The sequence below is a fragment of the Pteropus alecto genome, unplaced genomic scaffold (assembly GCF_000325575.1).
Source record: "Pteropus alecto unplaced genomic scaffold, ASM32557v1 scaffold233, whole genome shotgun sequence".
Lineage (NCBI taxonomy): Eukaryota > Metazoa > Chordata > Mammalia > Chiroptera > Pteropodidae > Pteropus > Pteropus alecto.
In genome coordinates this window covers 1,440,939-1,459,691 of record NW_006434367.1, presented here as the reverse complement: position 1 = coordinate 1,459,691, position 18,753 = coordinate 1,440,939, and the positions used below count along the sequence as shown (strand labels likewise).

The window sequence follows — 18,753 nt, the reverse complement described above, 5'->3', positions numbered from 1 at the left end:
CCTCGCGCAGCTCCCGGGGGGCGCGGCGCCGCGTCAAGCCCAGGCCGGGCAGGGGGCGAGGCTGCAGCTGTGGTGGCACCCAACTGTTGTCTTCAAACGGCGGCGGACAGCCAGGCCTCCGTGGTGTCCCCCGCCCTGCCTGATCATCTCCAACGGCCGCTGCCCCGCACGCAGGGTCCCCACGCCGCGACCTCAACGCAGCCCAACGCCTTTGTCTTGCGAGCGTCTCCGCATGCGCCGTCCGCTCCCATCGCGCCCTCCCTCGCGGTCCCTTTCTGTCCTCCCGACCGGCAGGTGGATCGGCGGGCCCCTCAACATCCGGCGCCGAGGACCTCGAAGGACCCCGTCCTCCTGGCCCCGCCCCGCTCGCGTCGCGCGGTGTTCCAGCGACTCGCGGGCATGCAAGGCGTGCGCTGCTGATTTCTGCTCCCCGCCGCCTGCTCCCTGTCAGACCCGCGCTTACCCACTTCAGTGTGACCATGTTTGTTCCCTACGGAGAGTCGATCCCCGACCTCGCGGGTTTCACCTTCCTGATGGTGAGTCCCCGTTTCGCGAAGTCTTCCCCGCCCAGCTCCGAGCTGCTGTCTCTCCGGCGGCGCCTGTGGTACCGCCACTGCCACTCGGGCTGTCTCACCCAGGACTGGCAGAAAGAGCACTTTTCACCATTTCAGATTTTCAGCCTGCGCCGAAAATGTAGGGGGTTTGTCTCTGAGGGCGGCGGTCCAAATAGAACTTTTGGTGGCGCTGTCACCAGGCCTTGTATCTAATTCTCCGGTTTGTAGTCTTTGTTGGCTGTACAACGTCATGTGTTTGGATATTACCGATACGTTGTACCTGTGATATGCGGGACATTTTGTTTACATTTTATCCTAGACAATCTTTTTCAACTAGTTTTAGAGCCATTCTTAAGCTAGCAAGTCATTGTCATTAACCAGAAAGTTACAGCTAAGGTAATAAAAGCAACTTTTGCCAATAGCTAACACGGTTTTATCGCTTCTAAAATTGTCCGTATTAATTAATTTTTTTCGAGAAACAGTCTATTTTATGACAATATTAGACTAGGACTAGGTCATTGTTCTTAAGGACTTTACAGTCTAGTTAAGAATACATAAGTCAATAAAGACAATAAATGCTAGGATATAAGTTTTTAAAAGATACAAAAAGACCTTAGGATCTATTAGGAGGGGAAGGGAAATAAGGGGCTGTTAAGAAAACCTTTTTGTGGAATCTTAAAAAAACATAATAAAACCAAGGAAAATTGGTCATGTGTTATATGTGGTTAGTGAAGGAAAGGGAAGAGTCCTGGTTTAGGTCATTAGCTCAATAATTGCTGTTCTTTCCTGAAATACAAAATTTTAGGACAAGTTTAGGCAAAAGTTTAATTTTGTACATGTTGAATGTGAATTACTTGTGATGTAAGCATGTGGAGATATCTATTAGACTGTGGAGTTCAGATAATTGTTCTAGCTGTAGCTAGAGATTTGGCAGTTGGACTATTTGAAGTCATAGGGATAAGTGTGTATGTGGTGTTTTTACTATGAAAATAAGCTCACTGCAACATTCAGGCATTAATAAAAAAAACCAGAAGCCCCGAGATCACTTTCGTTCATACCTCACAGCGTTTACACTTGCTTTCCCACTACCCAAAATATCCTTTCTCCCATCATTGTGTCAGTCTCTCCCTTACCTCTTTCAAGTCTATAGTTGTCACTTGAAATGATTCTTTTAAAAATTGCACCCTATTTAAAATTGCAGCCAAAGACATACACACTCACAGTCCCTTAATTTTTCTCCATAGCACTTACCACTGTGTATTTTACTCTTTATTTTATTACAGGTAAACTATTCCCTTCCTAGACTGGAAGCTCCATGAAGGCAGGAACTTTTGTTGATTTGTTATATAGCATTCCTAGCACCTAGAGCAATGATTGACACCTAGTAGGCATTCAGTAAGTGTTAAATCAATAGTCTCAAAGGTAGAGGAGGCCCCCACTGATGCCTCAGTTGCAACTAATGAAAGAGTCAGTACTACATGTGATGCACTTGAGCATAAACTTTCAGTATTACTGCTGTGATTATTGTCTTCTATCTAAACCTTTGAAAGTGCTGCTAATGTTGTTGCCTTAATGAACATTTTTTAAATAATTTCAGCCAGCAGTATCCGTTGGAAATGTTGGCCAACTTGCAATAGATCTGATTATTTCTACACTGAATATGTGTAAGATTGGTTACTTCTATACTGATTGTCTTGTGCCAATGGTTGGAAACAATCCATATGCAACGTCAGAAGAAGATTCAACAGAACTCAGTATAAATGCTGAAGGTATGTAAGACTTCAGCATATTTTATTCTGCTACAAGATAAAGTAGTGTTTTACATTAGAAATAGACTCTACAAGCATTTACGTAGTGCCAGCTTTATGCAGAATTTAGAATTCAGACACATTCTCCTATTCGCTTATATGCTAGTTTTAGTTCTTAGCCTTTTCTAAATGGCAACTCCTGTGAGAGATGTGAATGTATTTGTATCCTTAGATAGATTTTGAAATTTTTTTTTTTTGATATGGGTTTTATTTTCCCCCTTTCATTTTCAGGTCTGTATTCTTACTGACGTGTGTAAATATCACTAAAACCAGAGAAAGTGGAAAAGAGAATTCCACAGAGTTAAGTCCTGTGTATTTAATACGTGCTACCTCATCTAAGCCTCAGTCATCCCTCTCACATTGTTATAGAATCCATAATAATATGGTATTGATAAGGCTTGGAGAAATTAAGTTGCCTAATGCTATTAATAGGTGTAGGCTTTTCCCATGCTGTAAATATGCATAATTTCTTATTGGACTATTAGGCTTAATCAGGGAACACAGTTTATATTGCACTGACCGCTGTTTGTTTATAATGTGGCACTGCACTGAGTGAGGAAGGGAAAAGTTGTTGATCAGGAAGCACCGGAGCATCCAGCTACTTGGTTTGATGGCCAGTTCCTCTGTTGGCCTCTCAGTCTTTTACCATTTTAAGGTCAAAGTCAGAGTTGATGGAGGAGCATGAAAGACCATTGGTGGATTGAAAGAAGAAGCATTTTGTTTTTTGTCAGTTTTATTAAGCATGTCATTAGCTTGTGATAATGAAATACACTTTCAAGAAATGATATTGAAATTCTTGCAGGAAAGATGACTTTGTTAACACAAGATAGAATTTCAGTTATTGCCTTAAAGGATAAAGGACTGTATGTTAGAACTAGAATTTATATACTTCCACTCATGAGAACTATCATTTATTTTTACCTATAAGCTGAATACTGTGTGCATTTACATGGATTAACTCATTTAATCCTCACAATTACTCCATAGTTTTATAGATAAGGAACCCATTGCACAGAAAAGTTAAGGTCGTATGATTAATGATTGGTGTAACTTAGCTTCTAATCAAGGCACTCAGGCCCCAAGACCTGCCTCCTAAGCATCATACCACCTGCTAACTACACCTTCAGTCTGGTGGAAGACCTACTGGCTTTCCACTGACACTAATTGGCAACAGGTCAGTTGGATATAGCTCTTTAATCCATTTTATTCTTTTCTAAGATGAGGTATTTTGAAATAAATTATAGACTTCATGACACTCCACCCCCAAACATGTAAGTACGTGTACGTATCTCTTATTATTTAAGAACATTTTCTTATATAGCTAAAATACCATCAAATTTAAAAAAATTAGCGATACAGTTTCTTAATAACTTTCTATACCCTATCCACATTCATATTGGCCCAATTTACTCCAAAATGTCTTTTAAAATGTCCAAACCAGGATCCATAGGACATCTGAATTTGTGCCTTTGTATTCTCTTTTACTCTTTTTTTTTTTCCCTTCTTCATGAAACTGATTTGTTAAAAAACTGGACCCATTATTCTATAGAATGTCCTGCCTTCTACATTTGTTTGATTACTCCTTATGTCATTTGGCTTGTTCCTCTAGTCTCTGTATTTTCTGCAACTGTGTTAGATAAAAACTAAATATTTTTAGCCAGAATACATGAAAGGTGATGTTGCTTTCATATCTATCTCATCAGAAGAAAAAGGTGTTGGAAACAGGATCTTAACAACAAAAAGAACTGTGTGATACACTGATGGAGAACATGAGTATTGCTATTATAGAAAGTAGTATAGCTTACGTTTTAAAGCTTAGCTTTTCCCTCCTCAGTACATCTGTTGCATTGCACTATATGTCAGAGATAGATTAGAGGCCTGAGTGGCCTATGCCTTTGTCCCATTTCCCTAAATTTATGCCTTTTTCTTTAATTCCTAAACTTCATACTCTAGCCTCCTTTGCCCTGAACATACCTGGTGGTTACTAGACTTGCTAATGCAGCATAGCCCCCAATCATACCACACCAGTTCAAGACGACAATCCGCTAAAGACCTATAGCATGAGAGACACGATCCACCAAAGGATTTGCCCAAGTCTAGGGAAAATTAACTTTCTAGAAATGAATGTAATCTTTTCATAGTAACTAAAAGCTTACCCCTTAGCACAGTGGCCTAATCATTTGACCTTAAAGACTATATTTTGTCTTTGGTTCATATCAGAGCTTCTCATTCTTAGAGGTGAAGTTGGCAGGGACATCTTAAGCATCAGTAAATTGGGCCCCTTATAGAATCTATTGGAAGTTATAGATCCTTTTGCCAGAAAAAAATACACATACATTGATTTACAGAAAAAATTTCATGTTATTTCAGGTCTTTCACAAACTCCTAAAGAACATAAATGTACCTACTCCAGGGATTGTATTATATGGCTCACATTCTACATTTTATTCTTCTGTTAACCCCAATGAGTGTTGCTGATCTCTAAAGAGGGGAGAATATCAGAAACCAAAACATTCTTTTTTGTTGTTGTTGTTAGTTCATGTCTTTTATTAACCCATATACAATTAATTGTCTTCCAGTTTATTGAAGCAATAGGTCATACAACATGTGCCACATTAATGTGTCTGTCAAAGTGGCTGGCCATAAAAACTCCAGCACTGCATTCATCTGAAGGGCATTCCCGACAAAGGCGACTGATTTTGCCATTCTCACCCACCTTATAGTATTTCAGGACAGCCAGCTTAACCTTCTTTCTCTTAAGCTTATTCTTCTTAGGAGTGGTATAAGATTTCTTCTTCCTTTTCTTAGCACCAAGAAGAAGTCTCAACACAAGATTAAGAGTGGACTCCTTTTGAATATTGTAGTCAGACAGAGTATATCCATCTTCCAGTTGCTTGCCAGCAAAGAGCAGCCTTTGCTGATCAGGAGGAATTCCTTCCTTATCCTGGATCTTGGCCTTTATATTTTCTTTTGTATTCGAGGGTTCAGTCTTGAGAGTGGTAGTCTTCTCCTTAAGAGTTTTCACAAAAGTCTGCATTTTGGTGACAGTTCCACCACAGATGGCAGATCAGAAAACCAAAACATTCTTAATGATTTTATTTGTCGTAAAGCCTGTAAGTTCCAAGGGGAAACTTCTCTGGTTTTATAATTAAAGTCAGAAAAAAATTTTTTTGATATTTTCTTACAGTTAACTTTCTAGAAATGAATGTATTCTATAGAGTAAAGCCCACAGGTACATTTTGACGTACTTCTAAAATGTTTTACTTTAACCCAATGATATAGTGCATATGTTCTATATTTTAATTATTAAAAATATTTAGACACAAAGTTTTTATAATTCAATTTTAATTTTTATGTTAATTTTTTTCCTGTAACTCCATTTTAACTATTGTATGATTTTGTTTTCTTGTATTTGCAGTGTATTCTTTGCCTTCAAAGAAGCTAGTGGCTCTTCAGTTAAGATCCATTTTTATTAAAGTTAGTATGTTATATTTGCCTTTTTTATTTTTATTAAAGTAAAATATAATGAGAAAATACAAAGCATCATTAAGAATTAAGATTCAATAATCATTTCCGTTCTTTTCATTGTATGTATTGTTAAGAAAGGTCTGATTCTATAGTGAAATAGTCTCATAAAATTTCATGATTATATTGAAAGAAAGTGGGACATATTGCTTGGGTCTTATATATTCCTGATTAAGGTAGCATTGCTGAAAAAATTTAAGCATGTAAATATTATAGGTTTATTTGTATTACATTTCAACCAGTGGCACCTAGATATAAATTATGTATAAAAATATATTCTGCATCCAGCTTCTTTCTTCTTCCACTGCTTCCATTGTACCACGGTTGACTCTTTCGCCCAATTCTACTCTTGGCACCCCACTCCCCACAAATACGTAATAGTCTGCGAACAACACCACCAATAATCGTTTAAACCTAAATCAAAGTGCATCACTTCTCTCTTAAAACCCTCCAGTGGCTTCCCATCTCACTCAAAGTGAATTCACAGTCCTTACCATGGCCTATCAGACTCTATATCTGCACTGATAGGTAGCCACTAGCCATGTGTAGCTATTTAAATTTTAATTAATTAATTAAAAGTAAATAAAATTTAAAATTCAGTTCCTCCATCATTCTAGCCACATTTCAAGTTCTCCACAGCCATATTTGGCAAGCGCTTGCCATAAAAAGCATTTCTATTATTGCAGAATTCTATTGGACAGCTGCTCTACCTTATCTAACCTCCAGCCATTTCTGTGTGCTCATTGCCTGTTTCTCCCTTTAGCTTACCCTGCTTCAGCCACACTGGCCTCCCTCTGCTATTCAAACAGATTAAGCTCACTCCTATCTCAGAGTCTTTACATTAATTTCTTTGCCTGGAATACTTTTCCCTTAGTCTTCGCTTAAAGGTTACCTCATCAAAAAGGCCTTCCCTGACCTCCCTTGCTATCATCTTAATCCTGTGCTAGTTTTCTTCACAACTCATTGTTACTACCTGGCGTGTCATATATGTGTTTACTATTTACTTCTAATAGAAAGTAAGTGTTTCCTGAGAGAAATGATGATGTGTCATTCACTCTTATATCCCCAGCTTCTAGAATAGCGCTTTGCATATAGAGAAGCTCTCAATAAATGTTTGTTGAGTGGATTAAGGTATGGTCTGTTCAGGTCAGAAATTTATCAACATTCCAGAGGCCCTCCACCATGCCCCACCCTAGTCATTATATTGTTATATGAATGGACACTTAAGGCATGCACTTCTTTATGTCTGTCTTCCTTGACATTCTATTTGTGAGATTCATTTATGTCCTTGCAAGTAGAAGTAGTTTGTTTATTCTCACTTCTATGGGATTCTATTGTATAAACCATAATTTATTGATTGTACTGTTGATAGAGTATTTCATTTTTTCCAATTTGAGGCTATCGTGAGTAGTGTTGTGATTATTTTAGTATATTGGAATCACTCCTTACTTTCTTTAGTTAATGTCATACCCAGAGATCTTGCAATAAAAGTTGCTAACATTTTTACATTGTGCTTTGTGGCTTTTTGGTTTACTTTTTTGTTCATATCAATATCAGTGTGAGATATTGAGATAGAAAGTTCAAACACTCCTAAATAAAACTTTTGGTAGATGGAAATAGAGTGATTTCAGAGTAACAAACATTTATTGAGCATTGATTCTTTGCACCAATACTGTTCTAAGTACTTAATGTATATTACTCTACTTAATTCTCACAGTAATCCTCTGAGGCAGGTGCTAACATTATCCTCATTTTACAAATGAGAAAACATACACTGAAAGGTTAAGCAATTTGTCTGAGACATAGTCTGTGGGAGGTAAAGCCAGCATTCTAGTCCAGACAGCCTGACTCCAGAGTCTGTCTTAACCATTTTACTATGCTGCCCTCCTGTTTTTAAAAGTTAGCCGTTATCTGCATTTAAAATTTTATCGAATAATTTATTAACAGTCTGTTAAAAGGTTCCATAAAGTGTTTCCCCCCAAAATTTTATAACCTACATTTCAGATTTAATCAGTTGTTAACATCTTGCTACACCTGCTTGATTCTCTCTCTCTGTTTGCCTGTACGTGCAATTTTGTTCTGCCAGACAATCCATATTTAACCCCAGATACTTCAGCACATATCTTTCAAGAACAAGGATAATCTTCACAACCACAACACCATTACCACACCTAAGGAAATCAGCATTTAAGGAATTATTCAGTAGTATCATCTAACATATTCAAATTTCCCTGTTGTCTTTAAAATATCCTTCAATTCTGGATCCACTTAAAGTTCACAAGTTGCACTTGGCTATTACCCCCTTTTAGTTGGTATCCAGTGTAGAACTTGCCCTCCTTTCTAGTCTTCACAATATTGACTCCTTTGAGAAAGTGAGGCCAGGTGTTTGGCATTCTGGATTCACCTGATTGTTTTCTCAAGATCAGATTCAGGTCAGGAATTTCTGGCAAGAACATCTCATAAATGGCCATGTGGTAGTTTTTAAGTAACAATAGATTAATTAGAGAACTGGGAAATTTTCCTTTGTTAGAATAGAATTTTTTAAAATCTAGATTCCTCACTATTAGTTTACTTCTTAATTGTAAAGATATGATACGTAATTTATTGCTTTTCATTTTCCACCTTCAGTTTGAGGACAGTAAGTGGATCTAAAAATTCTTAGTTTATGTAAATATATATCATCACATAAAGTTGATAAAATATTACATAAGATATTCTCGTTATGCTCTAAGATCTAACTTTCAGATTTTTTTTTATTCTTTCAATATATACAAAGTATAAATCGAAGCCATTCTGTGAAAAACTGCTTTCCTGGGTGAAAAGTAGTAACTGCGCCAAAGTTATTGTTCTTTCGAGCAGTCATTCATATCACCGTAACGATCTGCAGCTTCGTAGGTATGTTTTTGCCTTTGAAAAAATATTTTTGTTATGATTTATACATTGTTATAATGACTTATCTATTAAAAAGTTAAAATAAGTTTTAAAAGCCATGTATATCCTTACCTCTCCTTCCTGGAATTTAGAAAGAGGAAGGCAAAAAAAACAGTAGCTAGGAAGGGAGCACAGTTAGGTAAATCCTTTTGGTACTATAGTTAGGGTACAAGGGAAGCTTTAGTGTAAAGATAAAGATGGTTCTGGAACTGTACTTTGATTATTTGACATCATGTGCTTGAGAACATCACAGAGCTCAGCTGATGAAGAAAAAGAGGAGGAAGGGTACCTAAGTTTTATTGGTAATTTTCAAAAGATTGGATTGATAACTTCTATTTATTTTATTTCCATATATTCAACCATTTGTATTTGCAGAAATCTAGTTGCCTTTAAGTATAGCTCCCAAGCATGTCAGACTGAATTCTTAAAAATTTGACAAAGTATCCAAAAGATAGAAATGTAATCTGTTTTATTGCATTATCATTTATGCGCCTAGAAAATCATGAAAAGTGTCAGCCAAGAGTAACCTTTCAAAACTGGACTAATTCTTAGGAATCCCAAATAGGCTTCATAGCCAGAAAGGGAGCATAGCTATGGGAAATAGATTTATCTTCATGATGGCCTTGCCTTAGTTTAAGGTTTCCTATTTCTTTACCCTCTCTCCTAAGTATGTAAATAGCAAGTCAGAGCAGTATTTTTACTTGTTATTCTTCCTTAGACTGCTGAAACTTGTGTTTTGCCTTGGGCAGCAAAACATATGGAGAACAAGATAATTTTTGCTAAAATAACTGATTTTTGCCTAATATTCATATTTGTGAATTTTTAGAAAGTTAATTCTATAATCGTTTCTAGTACTCCTTTCAGGTACCTTCTTACACCTTCCATGCAAAAAAGTGTCCAAAATAAAATAAAGAGCCTTAACTGGGAAGAGATGGAAAAAAGCCAATGCATTCCTGAAACACACGATTCTGAGTTCTGTATTCGTATTCCAGGAGGAGGTATCACAAAAACACTCTATGATGAAGGGTGAGTTTGTTTGCCTGTTTGTTCATTTGTTCCCCACCTTTTTTAAAAATAAGATAATTGGAGAGTGTGTTGGATTACTTATTGGAATTTTGAAAATGTAAAATAGGAACATTCAGGGGAAAGATTGGACTTTGATTGTGGAATAGGTTCCTGAAAAGCCATATTTAATGCTTTAATATGCATAGCATGTTAGGGATCCTGATACTTGTTCTATGACTCTCTATCATCTTTTTTTGTTTTAGTTTTGGTAAAATATACATAACATTGAATTAACCATTTTTAAGATTACAATTAAGTGTTGTGAAATACAGTCATAGTGTTGTGTACCCATCACCACTTTCAGAACATTGTCATTATTCTATATAGGAAATCTGTATTCATTAAATAAAAGTCCTATTTTATTTCTATACAAACAGTAGTAATGTCCTCGCTTTTGTTTTTTTATTTCTCAGTTTTGCTAAACATTTGTCAATTTTGTTGATCTTTTCAAATAAACAGCTCTTGGTTTTATTGATTGTTCTGTTATTTTTCTGTTCTTTGTTTTATTTATCTCCACTCTAATTAATCTTCATTATTTTCCTACTTCTGCTAGCTTTGGATTTCATTTGCTCTTCTATTTCTGGTTCCTAAGATGGAAACTTGGGTTATTGATTTGAGAAATTTCTTCTTTTTTAATATATGCCTTTAATTACTATAAGTTTCCCTCTTAGCACAGCTTTTGCTATATCCTTTAAGTTTGTTGTGTTTTCATTTTCATTCATCTGTTAAGTATTTTCTAATTTCCCTTGTGATTTCTTATTTGACCCATTGATTGTTTAAGAATGTGTTGTTTAATTTCCGCATATTTGTGAATTTTCCAGTTTTTCTTCTGTTGTTGATTTCTATTGTCATTCATTTGTGATGGAAAAGACACTTTGTATGAGTTCAGTCTTTTAAATATGTCAGTTCTTGTTTGTGCCTTAACAAATGGTCTATCCTGGAGAATGTTCCATGTGCAATTGAGAAAAATGCCTTTCTTGAGTGGAGTGTTCTGTATATGTCTTTTAGGTCTAATTGATGTATAATATTGTTCAAGTCATCTGTTTCCTTACTAATCTTCTGTTTGTTCTATCCATTATTGAATATGAAGTATTGACGTCTTCAACTACTACTGTAGCACTGTCTGTTTCTCCCATCTGTCCTGTCAGTATTTGCTTCACGTATTTGGGGGCTCTTGTTTTATACATGTTTATATTTGTTACATCTTCTCAAGTGACCCTTTTATCAATGTAAAATGGACTGCTTTGTCTCTTCTAACAGTTTTTGACTGGAAATTCTATTTTGTCTGATATTAGTATAGCTATTCTGCTGTCTTATGGTTACCATTTTCGTAGAATATCTTGTTCCATTTTTCACTTTCAAACTGTCCGTAAATCTTAAGTGAATCTCTCGTAGAGAACACATAGTTGAATATGTGTTTTTATCCATTCTGCCAATCTCTGTCTTTTGGTTGGAGAGTTTAATCTATTTTCATTAAAAGTAATTACTGATAAAGATTTCTGTCATTTTCCTATTTGTTTTTTATATGTAATATAGCTTTTTTGTTCTTCATTTCCTCCATTAATGCCTTCTTTTGTGCTTAGTTGATTTTTTGTAGTGACATGTTTTGATTCTCTTCACATATCCTTTTGAGTACAATCTGTAGATGCTTGCTTTGTTGTTACTATGCGGATTTCATATAATATCCTAAAGTTATAAGAATCTAATTTGAATTGATACTCACAACTTCAGTTGCATACAAAAACTACTCCTATACACACTGTTCTTCCTACTCATTATATACTGTCATCACAAGTTACATCTTTAAACATTTTGTGCCCAATAACAGATTTATAATTATTTTTATGCATTTGTCTTTTAAATCCTCTACAGTCACTCTTAATTAGTCTTTAGGAATCCTGAACATTTCAAAGGTAACCGAAAGTAAAGATAGAAACTAGAGAGAGATCTTTTTTCTTTTAGCCCATCTTTTTATAAATTGATTTATGTCCATGCCCAGTACACACTTACACTATCTCTGTTTTTACCTGCCTTATCCTGTAGTCTTCTGTTTCATAAGACTGAAGTTAAGTTCAGTGCTAACCAGTAGGCCTTGCTGTATGCTTTAACTCCCCCTGAGTCTTCCTCCTTACTGGGAATTGATGTGCCTGATAAGTTCATGGAAGACAGAGCCAGTAGTGTGAAAAGGAGGGAGGGAGCTTTTAGAGGGTGGCTTCTGCTTCTTCTCAAGCACATATAATCTACTCTTTGTTCTCCCATGAAGAGAGATGAGGGACATCCCTCTGCAATAGGTTTAGAGAGTCGGTCAGAACTAACCCTAGGAAAAATATGTCCCTACTACCAATAAATCTGCTCAGACTCAGCTAATAAATCTGCCTCTGTACATAACAATTTCAGGAGTATAAACTTAGCATTAAAAAATAGAATGACTGGTTTGCTTGCTTTAAAATCTGTGTTATAACTTCTGCATGACCTGAAGTCATGGTAGTAGTAACAGTAATATAATAGTCGAGGTAATAGCAAAGTACGTGCCTGGTACTGTTCTGTGCACCTTACGTGTATTAAGTTATTTAATTTTCATAATAATCATATAGGTATGCACCGGTATTAACCACGTGTTGTAAATAAGATAATTGAAGGTTCAATAACTGCTAAAAGTCATATGGGTGGTAAGTGGCAGAACTAGGATTCAAACATAGGCATCTGGCCCCAAATCCTGTACTTTTAACCATTTCACTATAGGGTTTAACCCATGATCCTGTTCTTCCCAATAAGCTTTATTCTTTGTCTAAAAGTTGAACCTATTCTTTGTTATTTGTAATTACTTATGCCTCTGCTTTCTTTCTGAAAATATTTAAGACTTTGTCAGAAATGATACAGGCATTTCAACTCATTTTCCCAGTAGTAATTGTTTTGTCCATCTCTGGCTATACTTACATGTCATTTCGCTTTCTCTTTTCCCTTAAAACCTACTCTATTCTTATTAAAAGCATCATTTCCTTCAACTTCCTTTTTTTTTCATAGTCCATCCCTCATTTGTGTTATTACTTTTTTTCCAGCCTAGCTGATTCCCCATAATATATATAACCTAAACTGTTCTTTTACCACAGCCTGGAACCTCTGGCTACCTAATCATTCTCTGCACCTGCCCTGCTAACCACCAGCTTTGAATCTCTCTTGCTTCATTCAGGCCACATCATTTGTGGCCTAGACTGCTGTATTAGTCTGCTCAGGCAGCCATAATATAGACTGCGGGGAGCTTAACAGAAATTTATATTTCTTCACAGTTCTGGGAGTCTAGAAGTCCAAGATCAGGGTGCTGGCATGGTTGGGTTCTGGTGAGGGCTCTTTTCCTGGCTTGCAGATGGCCACCTTCTGGCTGTATCATCACGTGGCAGAGAGAGAGTTGGTGGGGAGGTCTCTCTTCTTCTTCTTATAAGTCCACAGTCCTGTTGGGTTAGGGCCTTACCCTTATAACCTAATTTAACCTAATTACCTCTTGAACATACTATCTACCATCACATTTGGGTTAGGGCCTCAACAGAGCTTTAGAGGGACACAGTTTATAGCAACTACTGTCAAGGTCTCTTGATTCCCATGCCACCTCCATTCTGACCCACTCTGATCCATCTTATCGGTGTTGCTAGAATTAACTTTCTAAAATGTAAAACTGATCATAACACTCTCTGAGTAAAATCCATCAGCAGTTTTACTTGCTTTTTTGCATAATCTGGTTCGTGCTCCTTAATATGCCATACAAGGCCCTCCATGGTCTCCTTGCCTGGCTCATTCCTTGTTTTCTATCCACCTTGTACTCTACTCCAGCTGAACTACTGCATTCACAATTTCCTAAAAGCTGTCTTATTCTTCCTTGCTTATTCCTTCTACTTTTCTTTTTTCCCCTTGCAAAAACCTACCCAGTTCACAAGACTCTAATGACACATCATTTCTTGTGTGTCCTTGCTGTGTCTCTCTTCTACATAAGGAATTTACTCCCTCTCTTTGTACTCCCATTGCACTCTACCCTTTCAGACTGACTTCTTATTTTTTACAAATCAGTCTCATACTTTTGTTTCTTGCCATGTCAGAATACTGATATCAGACTTGCCCTCCTGCTGTAAACAACTAGAAACTGGACAGAATTAATGAAACAGCTGTTTTACAGGCATGGGACAACAAGTAGCACACAAGTGTGGTTCTTTGAGAGAAGGCAAATAAAGTCCTACAATTGCCCCAACTTTTTGCTTGGAGATACTTTCCAGACTACAACACAGGGATGGGGAGGGAACCCAGATAGAAAGCTGCAGTCTTGCTGAGTTGAGGAAATACCAGATCAGAGTTCGTGAAGGCTGAGATAACTAGAAAGTGCAAGGCAGAGAACCAGAGAGGAGGAAGCTACTCAGAAGAAGAGCTCTGAGGATCTGAATTTTAAGCCACACACGTGTAGGGTGAAACTCTGTGAGGCCAGATAAACAACAACTGGGTAGCTGTCAACTTAGCAACATTAACAAAATATTTTAAAAGTTAACAATAATAACCAAAAATATTATCAAAGTTAGACATACTCATAGAACATTTAGAAAATATAGACTACTCAAACAATATTTAAAATACTCAGTTCTAGCACCCAGAAATAACTACCACTAATAAGTTTTTAATCTGTTTTCAACTTCTTTAAAATATAGTTGAATTAAATATACCTATCTCCAAGATACAGCAAAACATTTGTCACTTTAGAGTTCATCCTACTTGACAATGTTTCTCACAAAATCGATTTTATTTAATTTTCTAACACAAATCTTTCACTCATTTGTAACCAAACCCATGTTTAACATTCAGTGTAATTATACATTCATTGCAAGAAAGTTTTTGAAATTGCAAAAAAAACCCACAAAACTTATAGCTTATATAGTTTTGAACTCTTTTTCTTCCTCAATGCATATCATGATTATTTGCTAAATTTTTTTGTAATATACACATATTTTGCCTTCCCACTATCAGAACAAATGTATACTCTGATCTCTGAAAAAGATACTAGTTGCTCTAATAAAAATGGTGACAGTGGTGTGGCTCACCTGAGATCCGTTATATTTAATTGGAATAGAAGTACTTTGGTAATTTAATAATGGCTATATCTCATATGTCAGACTTTAATGTCACAAAAATTAATCATTCTCCACCTATTTTTTTTTTTTTTTTTAGAGAGGACCAGAGGATGGTATTAAAACTATTATTCTACTCTTTATGTTGCAAAGTAGTAGAGGCACTGTAAGTTCAAGACCATACACCAGTGCTTTTCAAGCTACTGCCTTTAAAATGAAGGCACTGCCAGAGTGCCTAGCCTTCTCTAGGCAGGAGCCATTTCTAAAGCTGTTATACATAGATAGCATGAGTGTTTAGGAACTAGAATCTTCTGAGCCATCACAGCTCACAGTGCTTCCATACAGAGCTAGAGTGTCCCTAAGATATTTCAGAACTATGTACTGAGATGGTATGATTAGTACCAACAACTTCCAATTTCTAATTTTTAGAGACTGAGATGCTGCAGTAGGCTCTCTGGGTACATCTGAGACTTCTGAACCCACATGTCAGAATCTCTTCCACATCTCATACCCAGCTTAGGAACTCAACTCACCTTTATTTCTGTTGCTCTCTGTCAGTCATGTGCTCTCATATTTTGGCATTAACATTTTTCTCAGAGTTCTTGGTTTTAGGGTGTTAGAAACAATTTTTGCTTTTGTTGGCAAATAGGAAGCATTTTTGCATTGGTATATCCATCTCATCACTAGCTTGAAACATCTCTAGCAAAACAAGAGACTGTGTTATAGAGACAGAAAGACCTAGGTTTGAGTTCCACCTCTGCCACTTCCTAGATATAGAACTTTGAGCATGTTAACTACATTTCAGTCCCTTTAAACCTCAGTTACCCCATGATTAATTGCTAACACATTAATTATGGGCATTGTATTGGACACTGTTTTAAGCACAGCCTTCATTACCTCCTTTAAACCTCACACTGATCTGCGAGGTAGGTTCCGTTGTGATCCTTTTACAGATGAGGACAGTAAAGCCCTGATTAACTTGCCCAACATATCTGCTAAGTGACAAAGCTAGAGTTTGAATCCAGGTTGTTCCCATTATTCCAAATACTCGTTTATGAAATGGAGATAATTATAACTTCCTCAAGGATTGTAGTGATTGAATCAAAATATGCAGGCATTGCTTAAGCACATAGTCACTCAATAGTAAGAAGTAGTTATTTTCTCTTTATGCCATAGTTTTTTCCCCACTGTTTTAGACTATTAATAACGAGGTATTAATCTTTCAGTCTCTTTGCTGTGGTATGTCTGAAAAATCACTGTCTTCTATAGTAGATTTTAGTAGGAGATCAGAACATATCTCATGTCCTGTAGCCAAGGATAGAGGGGATGGTTTTTCATGCAGCCTTGGTGTGAGGCATAAACTTGCATATGTCCAAGATGAGCATTACGTGGCTTCTAGTCCTGTTCCCACAAACAGAAGAAAATATCTGGGGCAAAGGAAAATAAGTGATCTTGCCTAAAGCCTGGCAGATTATCTTAGCTATAAAAACAGACACACTGGAATCTGCAGCCGCTATAAGTAGAATACTTCACTATTTTTTATATTTGTTGTAGCTGTTCTAAAGAAATCCCAGTGGCGGTTCTGCTGAAATTTGTTTCAGAAGGAGACAATATCCCAGATGCATTAGGTCTGGTTGAGTATCTTAATGAATGGCTTCAAATTATCAAACCGCATGTAAGTATTCCTACAGCTTAATCCTCTGATTTCTCTGGTTATGTACTCATAAACTTGCATTTATGTACTATGTAAGTAGACCAAATAAGTAAAAGTTCATGTTAAATATAATATATCTTTAAGTAAAATTTAGTTTAGCCGAACTTTTGAAAAGAGGGCAATTAACCAACCTATTGTCTACATTTGTTATAAGGCTGATTTTCCAAAAAGGAAAAATCTTAAGTATTTCATTGTATTTATTGTTTAAGTTGCATTTATGCCAAACAGCTTATTATAAGAATAAATAAGTTCTTTTTGGAATTCAGGATTTTTTTTTAGGAAACAAAAGGTATTGCTATGTGAGCTATACTGTAGCTATTGAATATGGATATAATTAAAGTATTTCTCTCTATTATGAAATAAGAGCATCACACCTAGGGAAATCAGTTAGTTTTTAGGCATAACAGAAGTACCATAAGGCAGCTTTATATGGTAGGTAACTGTCTTTTTAATTTGTGCTTTTGCCGAATCACACCCACACAAAAAAAACCTGTTCCTTTTCAATTTGATTTTATTTGATGGAATCTACAGCCTTTCTGACATATCTTTATGATTTGGAACTTGAAGAAATTTATCTTAAGTTGACATAAAGACATAGAAATTTACTACTTTGCTTTTCCTTACCAAAAAAAAAAACAGCTAAAAGTATCAAAACCAAAATGAATTAAAAAGCTAGAGAAGGGAGAATTTTGTAATACTTAAATGTTAAAAGGCGATTTGGTGGCAAAGCAGAAGAATTAAAATGTATTGTTCTTCACTTACAGTGTGAAGACCCCACAGCATCTACCTTGCCTTGGAAAATACCAAGTTCTTGGAGATTACTCTTTGGCAGTGGTCTTCCCCCTGCACTTTTTTGATCTGTTTTCAGTTTTATACCTAATGTCCCAAAATACTTATTGCCAACACAACTGTTAAACAACTGTATAAAAAGTTGTATTATCTAATATATTAGAAAATAAATCTTTACTTTTCACTGAGAATCTCAAGGAAAAATAGATTAACACAGGTTGTTTTTGCCATGCTTTCATCATATGCAACAAATGTAAATTTTGTACAATAAAATATTTCCTAAATAATTTTGTGAAATACATCTTTTTATTTTTTTGACTCAGAGTTCTGTATTACTTTCCTATTTCTGCTATAACAAATAACCACAAACTTAGTGGCTTAAAACAACACAAATTTATTATCTTACAATTCTAGAAGTCAGAGTACAAAAATAGGTCCCACTAAATCAAAGTGTTTACAGGGCTGTATTTTCTCTAGAGGCTCCAGGAGTGACTCTGTTTCCTACCCCTTTGCAGCTTCTAGGAGTTGCAACACTCTGGCTAATGACCCCTTCCTCCATCTTAAAGCCAACAACGTAGCATCTTGAAGTCTCTCTCCCTCTTTCACTTATAAGGACCCTGTGATTACATTAGGCCCAATACAATAATTCAGAGTAATTCCTCCACCTCAAAAAATATTTAGAAGAAAAGACAATAAAAGTTGTTTTCATTTTTGAATGCCTGTTACATACCAGTCACTTTTTATACATGATCTTATATATCTGCTATTTGGCTGTGTTATATCCGTGCCTTGGCTTTCTCATCTGTAAAACAAATACTTATAAATTAAGGGCTACACCTTACTCCATAGTACTTAATAAGTGGTTTCTTATATATAAATCATTCTGGGTTCCTTTTTTAATTTTAATTAAGTTTATTGGGGTAATAGTGGTTAATACAATTATATAATTTTCAAATGTATATCATTTGACATCTGTATTTTCTATTGTGTGTTTACCACCCAAAGTCCAGTTTCCTTCAGCTAACATATATTTGATCCCCTTATTCACTTCACCCTCCCCCATCCTCCTATATTTGACCTCTTTTACCCCGTCTACCTCCCACTCCTCCCCCACTCCGCTAGTAACCACTAGTCTATAGTCCATATCCATGAGTCTCTATTTGTCCTGATAATTTGTTGCTTTTAAGTTTATATCCCATGTATAAGTGATATCATGTGATTTTCTACTTTTTCTGTCTGGATTATTTTGCTTAGCACAATTATCT

At 36.2% G+C, this 18,753-nt stretch overlaps 1 protein-coding gene and 1 pseudogene across 1 annotated transcript; one reads left to right on the top strand and one right to left on the bottom strand.

Moving 5' to 3' along the window:
- Nucleotides 1-365: 365 nt before the first annotated feature.
- Nucleotides 366-17,775, top strand: PSMG2 (proteasome assembly chaperone 2). Its single transcript, XM_006909216.3, has 7 exons — nt 366-536; nt 2,152-2,323; nt 5,781-5,839; nt 8,664-8,782; nt 9,671-9,844; nt 16,540-16,660; nt 17,464-17,775. The coding sequence occupies exons 1-7, from the start codon at nt 480-482 to the stop codon at nt 17,554-17,556; spliced, it is 795 nt and encodes a 264-aa protein (XP_006909278.1). The 5' UTR covers nt 366-479; the 3' UTR covers nt 17,557-17,775.
- On the bottom strand, nt 2,333-5,734 carry LOC112477612 (annotated as a pseudogene).
- Nucleotides 17,776-18,753: the final 978 nt, after the last annotated feature.

Excerpts from the sequence above, each read along its gene's own strand:
- PSMG2 (XM_006909216.3), top strand. The coding sequence starts at position 480 with ATGTTTGTTCCCTACGGAGAGTCGATCCCCGACCTCGCGGGTTTCACC. Across the intron at positions 537-2,151 it reads CGGGTTTCACCTTCCTGATG|CCAGCAGTATCCGTTGGAAA; the intron begins GTGAGTCCCCGT and ends AAATAATTTCAG. Across the intron at positions 8,783-9,670 it reads AACGATCTGCAGCTTCGTAG|TACTCCTTTCAGGTACCTTC; the intron begins GTATGTTTTTGC and ends AATCGTTTCTAG.